This window comes from Ascidia mentula, chromosome 4, assembly GCF_947561715.1.
Source record: "Ascidia mentula chromosome 4, kaAscMent1.1, whole genome shotgun sequence".
NCBI lineage: Eukaryota > Metazoa > Chordata > Ascidiacea > Phlebobranchia > Ascidiidae > Ascidia > Ascidia mentula.
This window is the reverse complement of record NC_138569.1, coordinates 19,187,173-19,207,012: the sequence shown is the minus strand read 5'-3', so window position 1 is coordinate 19,207,012 and position 19,840 is coordinate 19,187,173. Positions and strand designations below refer to the sequence as shown.

At 38.8% G+C, this 19,840-nt stretch overlaps 2 protein-coding genes across 3 annotated transcripts; one reads left to right on the top strand and one right to left on the bottom strand.

Moving 5' to 3' along the window:
* Positions 1-61: 61 nt before the first annotated feature.
* On the top strand, positions 62-18,462 carry LOC145897559 (unconventional myosin-Ic-like). The gene is made up of 25 exons (XM_082985903.1): positions 62-89; positions 361-606; positions 925-1,031; positions 8,252-8,404; positions 9,342-9,457; positions 10,035-10,233; positions 10,317-10,451; positions 11,197-11,322; positions 11,591-11,683; positions 11,814-11,927; positions 12,267-12,458; positions 12,982-13,155; positions 13,581-13,753; positions 13,925-14,019; positions 14,152-14,260; positions 14,550-14,674; positions 14,792-14,909; positions 15,218-15,389; positions 15,530-15,702; positions 15,902-16,061; positions 16,323-16,500; positions 16,649-16,846; positions 17,125-17,293; positions 17,759-17,855; positions 17,942-18,462. The coding sequence occupies exons 1-25, from the start codon at positions 62-64 to the stop codon at positions 17,960-17,962; spliced, it is 3,471 nt and encodes a 1,156-aa protein (XP_082842029.1). The 3' UTR covers positions 17,963-18,462.
* On the bottom strand, positions 18,379-19,649 carry LOC145899173 (uncharacterized). Of its 2 annotated transcripts, none has more exons than XM_082987900.1 (5): positions 19,485-19,649; positions 19,216-19,397; positions 18,987-19,062; positions 18,863-18,905; positions 18,379-18,791 (listed from the first exon to the last, which is right to left on the bottom strand). In XM_082987900.1, exons 1-5 carry the CDS (start codon positions 19,545-19,547, stop codon positions 18,685-18,687), a joined length of 471 nt encoding a protein of 156 aa, XP_082844026.1. In that variant the 5' UTR covers positions 19,548-19,649; the 3' UTR covers positions 18,379-18,684. The 2 variants fall into 2 exon arrangements, with proteins under 2 accessions (XP_082844026.1, XP_082844027.1); XM_082987901.1 differs by having other exon boundaries at positions 18,863-18,902.
* Positions 19,650-19,840: the final 191 nt, after the last annotated feature.

The window sequence follows — 19,840 nt, the reverse complement described above, 5'->3', positions numbered from 1 at the left end:
TTGCTTTGAGTTGCATTTCAACTGTAGCTTGTCATAGGTTCCAGTAGGTTAACGTTGCAAAATGGGAGGCGGCACAAGCAAAAACTCAGGTAAGATTAAACTTTATAAAATTAACACAGTTTGGGGGTTATATAATAATTAGGTGTGAAAATACGGCAATTGTTGGTGTTTCGTGCTTTCCCATAGCTACAGATTCTCAAAAAGTATAAAAATTACCTTTCTTTGAACAAATAATGACAAAAACAAGTTCTCAAACTAGAACAATTTCAAGTAGATCTATGAATCGTTACGGGCAATGGCACTAAGGCACATTGATTGAGGTTTAGAGGTTCCAGATTTAAATCAAATAACGTATTTCAGTGTCGGTGGCCCCACCCCTGAAAGTAATAGAATGCAAGGACAGCTCGGTCTCCGTCGTGGACAACGAAAAAACCGTGGCCGAACTGGTTGAGAATGGGACGACCAATGTTTCAAATCATTGCATTGACGTAACAGCAGACGTCATTAAAGAGGAGTCTAGAAATACAGTAAACGTGGTGACGATTCAGGTGCAACCAGCACCAGAAGAGGAAAAGTTGCCTCCGAAATATGGCATCGAAGTTATGCGTAAGTTTTCCTTTAAATTTAGTTGCAATAAACTCGCCTTGTCGTAACTGCCTGAGAGAACTGACAAATTTGGTTTGTTTTCTTCACTCATTGGGAATTTGGAAGAAGGAGTATAAAACAAAAATATCATATAGATGCGCAAATCAGGAACCTACACGTACGCTAATCTGGTATACGTGCTCATCAAGCTCATTCCTGTGTCTTGAAGTCTGTTTAGAAGTATTGTAAAAAATTTACTCCCCAATTCTATTATGTTTTTGTTTTCTTTCAGTTGAAGCAATTTTAAAGTTGTTTTTTTAATATTGGGTATTTTTATAGCAAAGCGTGCAAACAACCGCTTGATGGTGTCCGAAAGTAAATCGAACGAAAGTACTCCACTACATTCGTATCGGATTTTTAAATTTCCGCAACAACCGACGCCAAAGGTAAGCTACGCACTTGCTTTGTTGTGAAGGTGACCAGAAACTTGTTCGACCCGCAGGTTGCAAAAGTCTACATAGCGTTTTTGTCTAATTACATCGGTCGTCAAAGTATCCGCAGGCCATTTTTTATTCGTTTTAAGCTGGCGTATTAGACCGTCAGTTTTTAAACTTTTCTGGAGAAAGGTTTATATCTTAGACAGGGCCAGGCCTTGGCATGTTTGACCGACTTCACCAAATCATACCCCGCACTTAAAAAAAGGTTCCTTAAATTTACCAACATTTTGTTTTGTTTTAAGGCGTTAAACGAATTAATTACGCCAGTTTTTTAGGATTTAGCATGAAAATCATTCGGTTTGTCGGCAATACATTCAGTGGTGGGATTCAGCCGGTTCGCATCGGTTCTATAGAACCGTCTCACAAAATGTTATGAGATTGGCGAACCGGTTAGCATCACTGGTTACTGTCAATGGATTTTTGCATCTAGGAATCGGCTGGAAAATATAACTTTTGTGATAGAACCGGCTGACAAATTTGAATCCCACCACTACATACATTAGCAAATTGTTTCCAGTTGAGGACGCGCATTTTACGCTACCGGGCCTGATTTTATACACGGAATGGACAGAAAATATAACAACAGAAAAGTGGATCTGACCCAGGTTGTCTGCAATGCCAGTACAACTAAAAATCTTTAAAATACACAGATTTTTCTTCAGTTGGTTTTTAAATAATAAAGCAGTTACAGATCTAAAATCTGTGGCTATTTGACTCATACCAGTGAGGGTAAAATATAACGGACGTATGACGCGTTTATATCGCCCATAAATTGCCTTCCGTTGGCACAACGAGACACAATTCCACTTACAATTTGTCGATCCTGATATTTATTTCGATGGTTTGACGGTTTGTTGTTCCACATGGATGCATTCGGTTATGTCCAAGTTTGGGAATCACCCAAACCGAATGTTTTCCACTTGTTTCCAAATGTAACTTTGTCGGTTGTCCGTATCATAACATTTTCCTATTGTTTTCCTCTGAAAGCGTTGTATTAAAACGTTGCCTTGCTGTTAATTTGTTTATTTCATTTGTTTGTGTTGACACATATTTGGTTGGTTGGGGCTATTATTCAAGGTGAGTGAGTGTATATTTTTAGTTGGTCTGGTTTATTTACATTGTAGTTAAATAGTACCTGTAGTTTGCATGATATACAGGTAAACAAATATCGTTGATGAGTACCTTAACTAATGTAGTTAGTGTTTGAATATTTGATCTTCATTGTCCATTTTAGTGCATTATGTTTTTTCTGTAGGGTTGCAGTCTGCCCTGTGGTACAAAATTTTTTGCATGATTTTAAGTTATTTGAATGCCTACCATTTAAGTTCATTCCATATTAAACAAGTGCTATCCACTATTGGAAAGTAAACAATCTATTTCTTATGTTTGCCCTCTGTGGTACAACATATTATGTTGTCAGGCAAATGGCAGATCAGATAACGCCGTCATAAAACCAATTTCAGAGCAATGCCAAACATTTGTGACACGACTGTGCAAACTTCATGTTTGCTTTCCAATGGCTTAGCTTCCAGCATTTATGGTCAGATTTAGTGGCATATTTGCTGTGGGTGTGGTTTTTGCGTGTGCAAGGACTGGAATTCATTTGGTGTGGGTAGTTTGCTGTTGCTTACCACATTCTTTGCCAGTTAAGTTTGCAAAGTGTTTTTACCATAGGTGCAATGAATTACATGTGTATACAAATGTAGCCAAGCTAATGTTTACAATTAGACCCGATGCAAAGAAAGATAATTCTGGGTGAAAAGGACTCAAATGAAAACTACTTGATTGACAGTTGGTCCCTTAATTAATGTTTTAAGTGAAGGCAATCATTTTTCTAAATTTAGACCTTATTATTTTTGCTGAGCTTGGGCTTAAAATAAACTCTTCTAAACAGAGGAAGCTTGATAGTGATTATTGTGCAGCTATGTAAAACTTTATTTAACCTTAAATAGCTTCAAGACCAATGCAAACTTCTTTTGGATCAGAATATCTGTAAGGATGTGCATACTTCCAGGAAGTTACAGATGAATGACAGGTTTTGCAGTGGTTTAGTGGAGAGAAACCTTTAGGCTCTTGCAGTCTTGTAAATTGTCAGAAGGTGAGGCGATTAATTAGAACTCAAGGCTCTTCCCTTTAAATGTCAGGATGTAGTGATGAATTGCTTTAAAGTACTAACCTTACTAATCTGTAGCAAAGGTTGTGGGTGTAGTGTGTAGTCAGCCTGACCAAGTAGCACCACTATTTGACTTTACATCTGCAGAAGGTTGGAATTATGTCGGAATCGAGTGGCTCAGAACATGGAATTCGAAAGGTAAATAAGCAAGACATACGGGTGTTTGCTTTAAATGCTTATTTCCTAACTTTTTAATGTTTTCATGTCGATGAGAGTTATTGTACGTACGCTAAATAATTATGTTTAAAGTCGCGTAACTTTTTCGATGCGCCACATGCAATATTAAAACTAATGCAAACTCATTGTATCTCAAGAGGCATGCCTGGCACGCACTATGATGTCATAGTCGCGGCGATGCGTAACAGTGGGCGGTACAGGTAAAATGTTGGACGTATTGATGTATGTACAACCGATGGCAGTTCATAGTTTATACCAAATAGTCTAAACGTTTCTCTGCAACTTCAGTTACAAAGAAAGGTGTTTGTCACTAAGCGATTATAAATTATCATTGTGACGTCTCGAATTGGCAGACAAATTGTTTTTTGTCGGCAATTAGCTACGTAAAGCGACAGCGATCGACGATATCAAAGCTCACAACGACTTCCGGTATTGTTTCTGTGTCAAGAATTCCCTGTCCTGCCTTGAACCGTTTGTGACGAACAGTCAAGGAGCTTGTTAATCAAAACTGTTCAAACATGTAATTGCATCGAAAGTACGCCAGGAACGTCTGTTACATCTCCGCGTACCTTGGCAGGTTTTATCAGATGCCGCATGGTAGTTTTGTTTCCTTTTCAACCTCTGTGCTGATTTTTTTCAATGTCTTTGGATATCTTGGCCGACGTATAAGAAATGAATACTTTGGGACTAAATTCCCAGCCTTCAAACTTGTCAGTATTGCGCGGAAATGCTCTAGCATTCTTTTTTTGTCTTAAGCCACGACTAAGTCAAGCGTGAAGCTGCACGCTCCATACCTTTTCCTCGCTCGCTTTGAATAATAGAATACCTCGCACCCATAACGTTCTCTAGGTTTTTGCAGCTGTTGGCATAGTTGGCGCAACGCTCGTGGCGCAAAATAAACATCTTTTAATGTACATACAGCAAAGTACTTAGTCCGCACAGAGCTGTAAAGAAAGCGAGGCAGTATTCTGTTTTGAAAGCGAAATGTTTTGAAACATTGATCAGCAATTTAAATTGAGTTACTGCTACCAAGGGATTGTCGACATAATTGCCTAAACGCAATTTGCTTCATTTGTGTTCAAGACTTTTGCGCTCTCTGGCGTTTTGTGGGCGCGGTCCTGAAACATTTATAATTTGTTTGCCCACGAAGTTGATTCCGGATTTGGGCGGGAAAGGTCTTACGTCAGTGGCAGTTAATTGAACATTAACCTTATCGTCCCTTTCACAAAACTCATATCGTTGTTTGTTTTGCCATAAAACTAGCTCAGTGACAGGCTTAAGTTTGCTGGAAAAACAATTAACTTTTGTTGGCTCTTTACATTGCGACAGTTAACCGGTTCTAAAACTTTGCCGCATCGCAAGTAACTGTTTTGTGTCAATTTGGCACCAATACCAACATGTGTAGCACTTTCCACAAGGCACAGCATCAATTAAGTTGACTCCCGTACGATATAACCCCACATAGTTACATCAAACACATTTATTGCTTAAGTGTCCACAAAAAATCCTAAGCATCTTCTCAACGATTTTTCTTCAGAAAAACTCCAAACCCTACCTCAAGTGTGCAGCAACACCTGACAAAAAAAGTAACTGTCGTTATTCTTATGCGTAGTTAATGTATAACCAACGAGAAATGCGTCTTGGGATAACAAAGTCCTTTATAATTCATTGTACTTACTGTTTGCTTTCGCGCGTTTAGCGATTACGGAAAAAATGGTGGAGAGGTTTGTAAGATAACCGTGGTAATGCAGGTTGAAAAATGTGCCTAGTTTTGCTTTGTATGTCGGGTTGTACTTGACATTTTCGACAGCATGTAAAAATTATTGACAATATGCACCAGGCTTCAGAATCAGATGCGCAACTGTCCGTAGTTAGTATTATTTGTGATGTGACCAAACGCTATTGTATTTGTGTAGAGGAGCAAGTATTTGATAATTCTATTCTACTGACTGTTGGCGTACTCTTGCTTAGCGTCGAACAAACAAATGTAGACTACAGGTCGATATTTAAACCCAGCTGGGTCTGTAGTAACAAACAAAACGTAATAAAACCCAAACACTAGTGCATTATTGCGTCATCAATTGCTTGGCAATTCAATTGAAAGTCCGAAACCTGGTAACCCACATAGTTAGGTCGTAGATTAGGTAAGTTTTAATGTCGCATTAGTTGAATCTAATCGGTGGATATCATGTTTGGCAAAATGGTAAGTAATTTTACTGATTCTTTTCGTCAAAACGTAAGTGTAGGTTCGTATGTTCTTACCTGAAAACAAGCAGCATGTGAAATTGCCTGTCCGTGTTACTATAAATAGTAACACGTGTCGCGCGCGCCAAGCCGGCCAGTGAGGTCACAATGCCAACAAAGCGCGTGTTTTTTAAGTGCTTTTCAAGTAAAAACAAGATAAACTGATCATAATGTGTATAGAAACGCTATGGTTATGCACAATTAGTTTTGTATGTTATTAACCAGCATATGTAAACCCATATATCCGCAAATGATCAGAAATATTTTGTTATTTCCAGTGACGTATCTGGGCAATAAATCAATACGTGCAAAACATGACTTGATGGGAAAATGCAAATGCCACTGAAAGTATAGTTACGAGCGAAGATATTCGATATGGGTGCTTACATGTCGTAAATGCGACATTTTTATGACTTTCTCGTGTTTCATGACACAATCGTAGCCTTGCAATTTCGTTTGCCCCGAGGCCGGAAAGTCGTATTAAGTTCGATTATGATGGAACTTGTTCGTTGCAGTTATGAGAGTTATCTAGTAGTAAGTGAAAAATACGGTTGTGTAAGCCATAAGACTTGACTGTTTAAAGATTATTGGCAGTATGATTACTGTATTCTAGCAGGAAGGTTTATATTTCAATTCAGGGTACGAGATTATGTTTTTTTCCAATATTCCACTAAATCGTGTTTCTTAGATAGCAATGGCCTTGACCCGGCAGATTGCAGGGTTCGAATTAGCGGTAAAAAAACGTATCGCAAAAACGTTACAACCTAAATTCCAATACTTAAATTTTGCTTCGTACGCGATTGTGCACTACGCTTAAAACCTGCTGTTTTAAACTCGTTCACTTAATATTCGCCACACATCGCCATCGTTTCATTGACTTGCGCAAAAGAGGCTTGACAAAATACGAGGATTGAAAGAAAATAGTCGTTGACATTGCCAAAAAACGTTAATAGCGTTGTTTGCATCAGCGCTTGTTGCGTGTACGAATGAATAGATAAAGGATGCGGCGCCTTATAATCTGCTGCGTGTTGCATCGCAATAATCTCATAAACGGGTCGCAACAACCCAAAAACGGTTCGCAATTTGCAAATTGCGAGCTGCTAATTCGAACCCTGGATTGTTTAATGTAATCTGGAATCTACCAAACAAACCTTACTGGTAATGAGATGACGTCATCGTGATTACGCGATCGTCGTGCAACTTCGTTTCTTTATTCAGACTTCGATCACCCTTCTCTATTCCACGCCTTGTATCCATATTTGGATGATTGCAGCGCCTGACAACATAATGCATGACAGTTTGGACCCTAAAAGGAAAACACTATTAGTATTTGAAAAAGTTAAGAATAGTCTTCACCAGAATATAAAGAACATAATATGGTGAAGCGTATAACTATATTGTATTTTGGAAAGTCCTGTCTTAACTCGTTGATTAGATGGCCTCGTTATGCTGTAATATCGTAGTGCACGAAGTACTTCTCAAACGCACCCATTTATGACGATCGCATCCTCTTGTATGACGTCACACACCAAGTTGTGACGTTTCCGGCCTATCTCTCTGCCTGTCGCTTTCGTGTTGACAGTTTCACCGCAGTGTGCATAGTGCATGATGTTTCAATCCAAGATCTGTCTTTTCAGTGTGTGGAAGTGCTTTAACCGGCGTGGTATCAGACAAGGCAGTGGTGTAGATGCGATTTATCTCTTCTGAGGTGGTGGCGTCTGATTTTGCTTTGTTTGCAAGTTTTAGTGTTTTTTGTGGTAGTGCAACTGGTCAGATATATATAGATTTTAATGGTTAAAAAAAGTTTAGGTCAGGTTATCGCAAGGGCTGGTTTTTTAATCTTGACCGCTGTCGTTTATTTTTCGGTCGTCACTTATAAATCACGTTTGACTGGACAGTTTTTGTGGGAACATTTTTCTACCGGTTGTAAAGGACTGTTACTAAAACAATGTTAGTCTTTTGCTTGCCAGCAGCTATCGTGTTTCGTTTTGTGACAATAAAAAACCGTATTCCGGCCATATGCTTTTTTCTCATCAATTATTCCGTCCAGGCCCACATCAACCGTTATAAGGAACCGCAAAAAGAGCGTTTGTGTGATTTGTGTATTCGTAATGTGCCCTGGGCTATGAAGAGGCAAAACTCAAACCCAAAACACTTTTGTGAAGTGCAAGTTTAGATACTTCAGTGAATAAGGTTCTTTGCTTTGCTGCTAGACATCATGACAGTTTAAATTTTGTGCCGCATAACTACTTTGCAACGAACTTAGATGATTTATTGGCCGAAGTGGCAGTTTGAGCTTCAGTCTGCTAAATCCCCACAGCAGTGATGATTTTCGTGGCTAATAGTCAAGACAATATGAACATATATTATGACCCGAGGTGTTTACGACATTGCAGCACAATCTTTATATGCACCAACCCACGCTCGCATATGTATGACTCTGACGAAGGCTGTATTGAAACAATTCTGGCCAACTTATTGAGTGTTTTGTCATTCAATGTACAGACCAGCAATGTGACTTCAAGCTTCTGTTTGTCACAACACACAACTAACATTCTACTTGTTTTCGCTACAGCGAGGTGAGCGTTACTCTGTTTCTACGATGGAGGGGGCATTAACTGCAAGGGATAGAGTTGGAGTTCAGGATTTTGTTTTGCTGGAAAATTTCAAGAGCGAAAATGCGTTCATCAATAACCTCAAGAAGAGATATAGCGAGAAGCATATTTACGTAAGTCAAGAAACTCATTTTTACCATGTATTATTGTGTGTCGCTATCGTTGAACAAATAGCCCTTATAGCACGAACAACTGCTGTGTATATATATATTCGACTGTTTGAGTGGCACAATATTCCAATAGACATGCGTAATTTGAACAACATATGCCCACAATTATTTGGAAAACGTTTTTCTCCTTCGTTAATTCACTTTCCTCCCCTCAGTTCCCTTGAGATAAGCACGTATTCGCATCACCGCATTCGCCTCACGTGGTGCGGTTCGTGGTTACCGCGCTATCACTCGCACACACGAGCTACCATGCGTGCTGATGTAAATGCGTATGCCCATATATTCGTGTGCCTCTAGTAGAACCAAGGGTCCTACCAAACATTGCGTGACCTTTGAACGCGGGATAAGATTGCCCGTTTGTTCCCCAATAGATTTTTTTTTATGCAAAGTCTTATTCAAACTACGAAAGTCTGATTCATATAAATTGTACTTACGTCAACTTATATAGCTTTGAAACTGAAGATATTTCATACCAGTGTCGCCAACCTTTTGACCTTTCACAATCTCGTTTCGAGAAATTTTCATCTTCGCAACAAACCTGAATGTTAATGTAATATTTCCACAAACTACAGAATGCCTTTTCACGCAATGCGGTAACTTTCACGTGACGAAGTTTGCCAACCTGTCAGGTTGTGGTCAATAGCTTTACCTACACTTTTCCAAGATACATGGGTTAGAAAAACTGATACATTAGGTGAAACGTTAAATCCTGACAAGCAGATACTAAAAAACATCAAAAAGGCAAGTTAGTTATACCTTTACGGTGCTACAAGTTTTCGCACAAACCGCTACCGTTCTAAAAACCTTTCCTTCTTGCTTATGCCACGCATGTACGAATCGTCTCACTAACAATTAGCCACATGACTGTTATTCTTTCCAGACTTACATCGGTTCTGTGTTGGTATCGGTCAACCCCTACCAGCAACTCTCCATCTACCAACAATATCATATGGAAAAATACCAGGGCGTGAACTTCTACGAAATGCCACCTCATGTGTAAGTTGGGATTCCCGTTGGCATGGCAACTGTATTAGGTTGTTGTTCAGTGTTTTACATGGGAAATAGGTAAAGTTTGTGGTAACATGAACAGACCGTACCGCACATTTGCCTAATGTTCATGCCATGTAATTATGCGCGTTAAAGTCAGTACATCATTAGCTGAAACTTTCGTTGTTTAAATTTTCTTCTCGATTTGGTTTGACAGAAAAGAAAAATTGCCTGCACGCAGTTGGTTTTGTTAAATTAAATGTGTGTAGCGCAGATAACGCCCGACTGCTGCTTTTACGTCCAGCTGGTGACCTTGAAACTGACACGAAAATCAATTTTGTTCGTTTAACGAAATTAGCAATGATTCTAAAAAGTCGCGTGTACGCATATAGGAACAGGATATCGAATTACCTGGAATGATTTATTGAATTGAATGTTACCATAATGCATCAAATTAAAGATGTTTGTGTTTTACTGCTGGTCGCATTTAATAACCATCTATAAGTGTTGCATTCCTGTTGAAATTGCAGAATTGTTGTTTTGACACCATTGCTCAACAAACACACAAATTCTTATGCTTCCGCAGCTACGCAATAGCCGACAATGTCTACCGATCCATGCGTAACGAAACACGTGACCAATGTATCCTTATTTCTGGCGAATCGGGAGCCGGAAAGACTGAAGCTTCAAAGTACATCCTGCAGTACCTGAGTGTATGCAGCACCTCCAATGACCAAGTTGCACACATCAAAAGTCAACTTCTCCAGTCGAACCCTGTTCTGGAGGTAAGCGTAGAATCGTGGATTCGAATCCCACCGTGGATCACTTCGGCTTTCAATCGTCCATACGTATAATATATTGTTCGTAGGCATTCGGAAATGCAAAAACACATAGGAACGACAATTCTTCCCGCTTCGGCAAGTACATGGACATTCAGTTTGACTACAAGGGGGCGCCAGTGGGCGGCCATATCCTCAACTATCTGCTCGAAAAATCACGTGTGGTGAGTGCGCGTTTTTTGTTAATGTAAGAATATGTATCTTCTAAAAACTTGGTCTTGTCACCGTGACGTCAGAAAGAATGTTTTTGGTTGTGATAAAATGCAGCATTAGACTTGATCAGTTAAGGTAGGTACACACAAAATCTGTAATAATACTGTATTTCAAAATAAGTGGTTAAAAATACTGTAAATGATTTAGATTTAACGAAACCACAGAAATATGATGGTTTTTATGAGAAACATTAAACTTTATTGCTCCTCTAGTTACTTTACAAGTGGTTGGTCACTTATTTTTAATTGGCCCCCGTTGGTCGTTTTCTGTCCATAAATAAATAATAAACGGCGCGCGAATCAGTGTGTAAACATGCAAGCTGACGGCACGATGAATTTTTTATTGCTTTTTTCGTCGGTTGAAATGCCATCAACCACTTAACCAGCCGTATATTGAACCAAAACTATAGAATAAACAGTTAAAAATAATTACTCCCAAGTCCCAAGACCTTGCAGCTGGTCAATTTATGCCACATGCAGCGAAACAAGTGGTTTTCGTTTACGTAAAATCGTCATAATTGTTGTTTGTTTTACTGCATAATTGGTGCAGTAGAGAAAACCTGATGCATTCGATCGCTTCTTTGCGCTTTTATATTTAAATTGCAACAGCGATTACTACCTTTATCAAAATAAAAATGAAATCAAAACCCACTTAACTCTTTGACCCCATCTGACGGATAATGATTATTCGTTGCAGGTCCACCAGGCGGTGGGAGAGAGAAATTTTCACATCTTTTACCAGCTGTTGGAAAGCGGTGACGAAAAACTTTTGCGAAAACTTTGTCTTGAAAATTCACCGGAAACATACTTTTACACCAACCAGGTGAGTACGAGATGCCCACGCGCAAAATAATTCACCATCCATGGTCGCTGGTTGCGAGGCCAACCATTATTCAAATGATTCTAGGTTAAAAATATAGTGCTTAGCTTATCAAAATTACATTTCAAACAAGTACATCGGAATTATATTTCATTGAAATCCACACATTTATTTTCAGTGTTATAGTTATATTGCCATTATTACGTTCCAGTAATTTGTCATGAAAATTTTCTTCATGAGTGTCAAAAGTAAACTATTTTTTATTTGTCAGGGTAAATCCAACAAAATTAAAACGGACAGAAAAGACTTCGCGGCAGTGCAGAAAGCGCTCAAAGTTCTCGAATTCGGAGAAGAACAGATTGGCGTAAGTACCTTTAACCGCCATACCTTTACCCTGCAACTAATTTAAACAAACCTAACAATCCTGACGCACACGTTGTGGTTGTATATATTTTCTCCTTGCACCGAACTACAACTGGTTTATGTTTTTGCAGAATCTCTTTGAAATAGTGGGGAGTGTTTTGCACTTGGGAAACGTTAACTTCACATCGAGTGAGGATGGACACGCAGTGGTGCAGAACGAACACGTGGTGCAAAAAGTTGCCATCGTAAGTGTGTCAAGCGTTTTACAAACTTTGAATGTTTTGTATGCTATGGCTGAATAAAAAATACAAACCAGGAAAGTATTCATTAAGACTTGTAGACAGCAGTGCACACTATTTTCGTCCAAAGGGTTTTATCAGTGCTTTTTTTACCTGAATGTGCCTCATTCGGGAATTACGTTAAGTCTCCAAAAACACAATATATTTGGTTTAAATCCTTGTCAAACAATGGGCAAGACGTTCTTTTACCACCACCGACACCAATTAAATGATTTGAGTTATGGAAAATCTAAAAAAAATTTAACACTTATAACCTGCGCTAATATTTGTCTCATTACGTCACAGCTTTTGGGATGTGATCTCGATCAGCTTCTACAATCCCTGTCTCACAGAACGATCGAAGCCAACAAGGAGAAGATGCTTTCTCCTCTTACTGCTGACCAGGCTGTATATGCTAGGGACGCCCTCGCCAAAGCAATATACGGTCGTATGTTCGATTGGCTCGTCCAGAATCTCAACGTGTCTCTCACTGACAAGGTCTGGAAAGAAATTATTCACTTTGTATTCTTTTTTATATTTCCCACAAAATTGTTTATAAAAAAAAACAATGAAACGTTTTCTTCACGAAACTTACCTTTTTCAGCACCACTTCTTTGGCTGATGCGTTGCCATAGCAACCGATTTATTTTCAAATTACCGTTGAATAATTTACCAATTAATCAAACGTGGTATAGCACCGAAATATTCCGCCATTGCTGGCATTCACACGTGCTATTTTTGACAAACATATTTTTTTCCAACATAAACCAGACAGCCAACCTATCTGAAGTGAAATTCATTTCGGAAAGCGGAAAGTTTCTACAACAATTCCTAAATCTGTAGTTATATTGGCTTTGTTGTTTAAGTTAAAAATTTACAAAAACGTATAAGTTAAGTTCCGTAATCTCATACTTGTTGGTATAATCACATGTATTGTGTTAGTTCAAGAACTTTTTTCTCACGTGCAAACGTTTCGACCGAACTTCGCGATAGCTTTTCTTTTATGAGAGATAACTTTTAGGATGTTCAACGGAGAAGTTTGATCGGCCTCCTGGACATCTACGGTTTCGAGATCTTCCGGACAAACAGCTTCGAACAATTCTGCATTAACTTCTGCAACGAAAAACTCCAACAGCTTTTCATCCAACTTACTCTCAAACAGGAACAGGAGGAATACAGATCTGAAGGAATCGAGGTAAGGGTTACAACTTTACTTGCGGTGATATATGGTGTAGTGGGAAGTGTGTAATTCACGTTAAATTGAGTAGTTTTACAGAATTTGCCGCCTTTTTAACAACCTGATAAAAAAGAAGTTGAAATAACCCCTTTAGAAAATTCGGTCAATTAAAAACGTTTTTGTTAAACGCTGCAAAATAGTCTGTCTATCATCACCATTTAAAGTGAATGGTCTGGAACGTGTTTGGATCAAATTGTTGGACAGTTTAATTACTTTATTCAGCCACTATGACCATCAATAATACAACAAATTGAATCAACAAGGGCAACAAAGCATAGTCTATAATAAGAGGAAACAATTTTGTGATTACACTGAACAAAGCCGGCGACTGACACTTCTAACACTTAATTGCATCGGATTTTTACCGCTACTTTCTCGTGCAGTGGGAGCCTGTGGAATATTTCAACAATAAAGTGATCTGCGACCTCGTTGAGGAGAGACACAAGGGGATCATCGATATATTGGATGAAGAATGTCTGAGACCGGGAGAGGCGAACGACAAAACGTTCCTCAAGAAACTCGAAGAAACGGTCGGCAAACACGAGCACTTCGTCACGTGAGTTGTGACGTCATATTGTTAAATTTGTTTTTTTCATTGAGAGGTTTGTTTTAAATGCGGCGCATCGCGCTAGTCACAGTATCAATTGTGTCCTTAGTGCAATTATATGATACAAGGAATATTATTCCTTTTTTCGTTGAAATCTCCTTACATAAAGTTTTGTAACAGACATGCTCTCGGAGATTCGAAGATGCGGAAAACGATCGGTTACGAGGAATTCAGACTCAGACATTATGCCGGAGACGTCACGTACAACATAGAAGGTAAAGCGGCCGAAAATCTTTCTTTCACATCAGTTCTGTTCATTTAAACCTTTACGTATATCGCTTCTTATAAATGGGGATTCATGATCTCATTTCATTCAAACGAAGTTAAACTTATTTGTGTAACTGCAGGTTTTCTGGATAAAAACAACGACCTGTTGTACCGAGATTTGAAGGAAACCATGTCAAAAGCGAGCAACGCAATTGTGAAAAGCATGTTTCCTACTGCTGAACTCTCAAGGTCGGTCGGAAAATTGTTTTCTTTCAGTAAAAACAAACCATGCTATAAGTTAAACGTTGTAAGTGGCGTGGCGTGGCGTGCTGCAGTAAATTTAAGTGCACACGTGGGCCTGCCTTATCATAACGCGATTTTGATTTGATCGCGCTGGGCAAGTTACACTAACGTGGTAGTAGGTCTATCCGTATGTTTGACATAATATAATCAAACGAAAGTTAGAAGTATAATTTGCAAATTTTTAACTGTTGTTGAAAGTGCGGCAAGGGGTTGAACACTTTTGACTGATATTTAGGCTGAAGCGTCCAGAGACGGTTGGTTCACAATTCCGAACAAGTCTCAACAAACTCATGGAAATCCTCATGTCGAAGGAACCATCGTACGTGAGATGCATCAAACCCAACGACTCGAAACGATCAGGTACGGTTATTAAAACCCTATGGGTTCCTTTCCCGTATCATTATTAGGTTTGGGATTTCAACCAGCGTGTTGCGCGTTTCCTTATTCGTGTGAAAAAACACTCTTTGTTTTTGGTAGAAATGTTTGATGACAATCTCGTGCGCCACCAAGTGAAATATCTGGGTCTGATGGAGAATCTAAGAGTTAGGAGAGCTGGTTTCGCGTACAGACGAACTTACGACGTTTTCCTGAAAAGGTAACTGCTGGTGTACACTTCAATACGCCGAACACACACTTTGTATTTAAACACCAAAATGAAGTTGATATTACCGCATATTCTCCATGAGAATTCCATGCTGTGAATAAAGTGTATAAACGTAAATAATAGAAGAACGGTCTATCAGGACTTGTACACATAAACACATAGGCAGAGTGGGTGATGTCTGTTATTACAGTAACATTAATAACCTGTATACTTTTTAAGTCAAAAACGTCAAAAGGGCCTTTTTGCATTTTCAATTTGCCTGACATCGTCAGTAACATATTGTGTACTTTTTTGGTCAGATATAAAAGTCTCTGTCCACAAACTTGGCCGAGATGGGACGGACCACCAAAAGATGGGGTCGCACTTCTCTGTAAACACATTGATTACGATGAGGGGGATTACCGGTTGGGGAAAACCAAGATTTTTATCCGCCTACCGAGAACTCTCTTCGCAACCGAAGACGCCTTCCAGGTTTGCAAATGACCTTTTATCATATGCTTGACAACGTGTTCGATTCTGTTGTTATTAAAACATCTTTGGTAATAATCTTGATAGTTGTTAAAATCTAGCGTGAAAATAAGGTAACCAATGTCAAATAATTTTTGTTTCAGATTCGCAAACAGGAACTTGCGACGATGATCCAGGCGTCGTTTAGGGGTTGGGCGCAATGGAAGAAGTTCCAGAGAATGCGAGAAGCCGTGACGCTCCTCAGCGCCCACTGGCGGCGTGTGCTGGCGTGCAGGTTGAAAGAAAAACGAAAGAAGGCAACACTGGATATCCGCAAGTAAGACTGAGTTACAGGTGTTTCTTTGGTCGCAAACATGACGTTATTCAGTTGTTTTATCGACGCATGGATAGTTGCTAAAATAAATATTAATAAAAAAAACACGTAAACACGTAATTTAAAATGTGATGTATCATTTAACACCAGATTTAAATATTTGTATTGAGATTACCATTTAATCTTAACATTATTTCATCAGGTTTATCCTTGGTTTTATCACTCGAAACCGACCCAGATGTCCCGAAAACGCAGAATTTCTCGACTACGTTCGATATTCCTACTTACACAAATGCAAAGCAGCTTTGCCCAAGTCCGTGCTTGACAAGTCGTGGACCAAAGCACCCGCCGCACTGGAAGAGGTATCGGAATATTTTCTAATGTGTTCTAAGCTTGTAGCGTGTTTGGTTGAACTCAATAACCATGTCACTCACAGCGGGATCGACTTTCAGCGTTCATCGTATTTTCAGGCGCTTTGTTACTGCGAAAAAAATATCTGAAAATGTAAAAACTTGAAACTATCAGGTGTTAATTATGTTTTCCGTATCAACCTTAACCGCGAAAAATCGGAAAAATTCCAACACAGCAGCCGACTGTTCGTAAACCTCCCTCTTCCCCCACAGGCTGCTGTTCTCTTACAACGCATGAACATGCGCAATATGACCCTCAAGTACGTGAAGCGCATTTCGGATGAGCGAAAAGCGGCAATGCAGGAAAAGGTGCTCGCTAGCGAAATCTTTCGGTCAAAGAAACACGGCTACGAAGACAGCATCGCTCAGCCTTTCCAGAACAATCGCCAAGGTTAATACCCAGAATTGCACAAACTGTTACGCCTACGTACCAATGCCAAGGTTGCTTTGCTAATGAACCAGGATGTTTGTTATGGCAGAAAAATATAATTTTGACCGCCAAAAAGCTAAAAAAAATAACAAAGCTTTCACGGTTACAGTTGACCAGCTTAAACCGAAAATGAAGGCGTCGATGGAGCCAGGTGAAACTGCCATTTACTCCTGCACAGTAACAAAATACGATCGTCATGGTTACCACGCCAGGCAGCGCACTTTGGTTGTGGGATCTAGCGCCACCTACCTGTTCGACAGCAAGGACGGAAAGCTTAAACAAAAGATCATGCACGCTGATCTGACAGGTAGATGTGTTAGTTATACTATAATACGCCTATATACCTGACAACATTGTGATGTGGGGCAACCAGTTGTACATAAACAAATTGAAGTTTTACAATGGTTTCTTGCCTATATGTTGATGATATCGTGTGTGTTATTCATTTGTAATGTCTGTGAATAAGCGAATCGACAATACTTTTATGCAGTTGAAGTTCATATCTGGGTAATGCAAGCTTCAATTTTCTGCTGCTTTTTCCACAAACTATTTGTGTCAACAACTGTTATTTATGTTACATATCAGGAATATCGACGAGCAGTCTTGGTGATCACGTGTTTGTCCTCCACGCTCCGTCGGAACAGAAACAGAAGGGTGACGCAATTGTCCAGAGCACTTTCGTCATCGAAACTGTGACCAAACTTGCAAAGGTGGCAAAAAAATCCAAAGATGTAAATGTGGTTCAAAATGGAAGGTGAATTTTAACAAAAAAAGCACTATTAATTTGCAACATTTTCGCACCCTTTATAGGATAGAACTTCTTTCCACTTTGTGCAACTTACATTTTTTAATGCCAGACCCATAGTTTGTCTAACAGGCTGTGTTTCATTGAGCTTTACTCTCATTTCTCGCTTACAAACTAATGTACCGCAACAGATATTGTACTGTTTAAGTTACAGTACCCAGCAATTTTTACGACAGATTTTGTAATAATACTAGTACTTGTGCACTAAACATTTACATGTAGCGGCTTTCTGCTCACAATCAAGTACACAAGTAGCAGGAGAAAGTATGAACCATGACCACAAAATGTACATAAAACAACTGAATGTTTTGTAGTATTCTGTGTATTTTATTACTGTTGAAAAGCGTGCTTGATTAGAAAGCATCATTAGATGTGATACTGTCAAGTTTGAAAATACATATTTTTTAAATTCAGCATTGACCATAACATGGCTGGTGGCAAAAAAGGCACCATTGAATTTCATGTTGGACCCCAACCATCTGTCACCAAATCGAAACAAGGACTGGTTGTGGTAAGCAACAACTTGTGTAAAATCTTAATACACTTGATACTTGCGTTTTGTTGACAATTCTCCAATTTATTTTGCTTTGCTTCCAGGTTGCCCCTGGCAGATCATGAACGAATTCTGAAGATTTACAATGCAGAAACCTGCTAAAGAAATGTTCTTACACAGGACAATCTTTTTAGCTGTTTTGTACACACCTTGGCTACACCCTTGCACTTCGTTATTTCCTATTTATACTTAAATGAGCCGTCCCAAAAAAATTCTAGATGTGATAGTGAGATTTTTATTTTATGGCAGAATACTGAGCACAAAACATTCAACAAATTCTCATTTTATTTCCGTAGACATATTCAATTGTAATTGCTAGCAAACCAATCTGACGCAGTTGTTGTGTGCTAAAACCTGTAGTGTTTGTTTTGCCAAAGCAAGCTAATTACCAGCTGTGGTGTAAAAAGTGTTTGCTAAGTTTTTTACGTAGCTTGTTAAACCTGTCTGGTGATAATCTTTTTAACAAAGACACTTGTGCTAACAAGGTTCTTGTGTTATATTTTTTCCTGCACAATCTGCTAATTGCTGTAACTGAGCAATATTATCAATAAACACTTGCATTCTATGCTAATAGCAAAAAAGAACAGTTGCTCAAATTGCAATTAAATTGTTTGCTGTTTCATATTATACTACAAGATGATAGAAAATACGTAGCATTTGTCCATCAAAGGATGGTGTCAAAGTAAGCTCAACCATACACTTTATCCTTGCTTCACTTATTCCCACAACTTTCAATGGAGGTACTTGCATGCATCTATGCAACCACTTTTGGTGAAAGGTGTCCAATTCAGTCGATTCCATCAAACTTCTCTGTTTTGGGTTCCATTAGAGTTTCAATTTCTGGTTGACTGTTTTCTGGATTATCATCATCTTGGGTAATGTTGCTTGCCATTTCTGAAAAAAAAATTAATGGGCATTAGTTGTAGTTGGCAATGAAACACTGGGGATCGGTTTGGTCACCACACCTTTTGTATCCTCACTTTGACTCTCTGTTTCCTCTCCAACCTTCTAAAAACAGTTTTGTTCTCTTAAAAAAATTGCAACAAACAAAAATGACATTTTATAATATATAGCAGAAATATATTTTACCTCGTCAGGCTTTTCCGTCAATTCAGTCTTGATGTGCTTGGAACTTGTAGACTGTGAAGAAGCTGTTGATTTTCTTCTAAAAATGTTATGAAAGATTAAACTTCAAGTAGCACTGGTTACACTTGTAGCTTGTCAAGTTAAATACAATGTTTGAATATACCAGGCACAAATGCCCAAAAATAATAACCCATATGCTCAAGTAAAGTACTGCAAATCAGCACAGACTAACTTTTGATGTTGTAAAACTTCGGAGTCACTATCGGAAGACAGGGTTGCATCAGAATCGATCGGGGAGTCAACAATTACTTGTTCGTACTGCAAAAGCCTGTCCAGAAGGAAACTATTGTCTCGAGAAACTTTAAGCAACTTTCTTTGGGACTTTTCAAGCTCGGCCTTTAAGCTTTCATGCTCCTGAAAATTACACAATAATGAATAAAAATATATTTTCATAGTTTATAGACGAAGGATATCATAGTGTACCAAAACAAACCAACTTACGTAAACCAGATATTTCAATTTGCGCTTGAGAAACTTTGACTTCTCGGTGTAGTTTACAGACATTCTTGTCAACAAACATACGCTTTAATTAAATCAGTTTGCTGAAAAACAGCAAAACGGCACTTACACAACTCACATGAACGTACTAAATCGTGCATGATAGTTGTAGGCGGGAGCCTGGAAGTTACATGTCGTTTCGCATGATTGATCACGGTTATTTACGATTGAAAAAATTACATGAAACAAACGAAACATATGCTGTAACGATAGGCGTCGATTTTTTAACGTTTTAACGTTTCAAGGTGACCTTACGCATTAAACATTCGCAATTTCCATTTCGTGTCACTTTGTTGTTA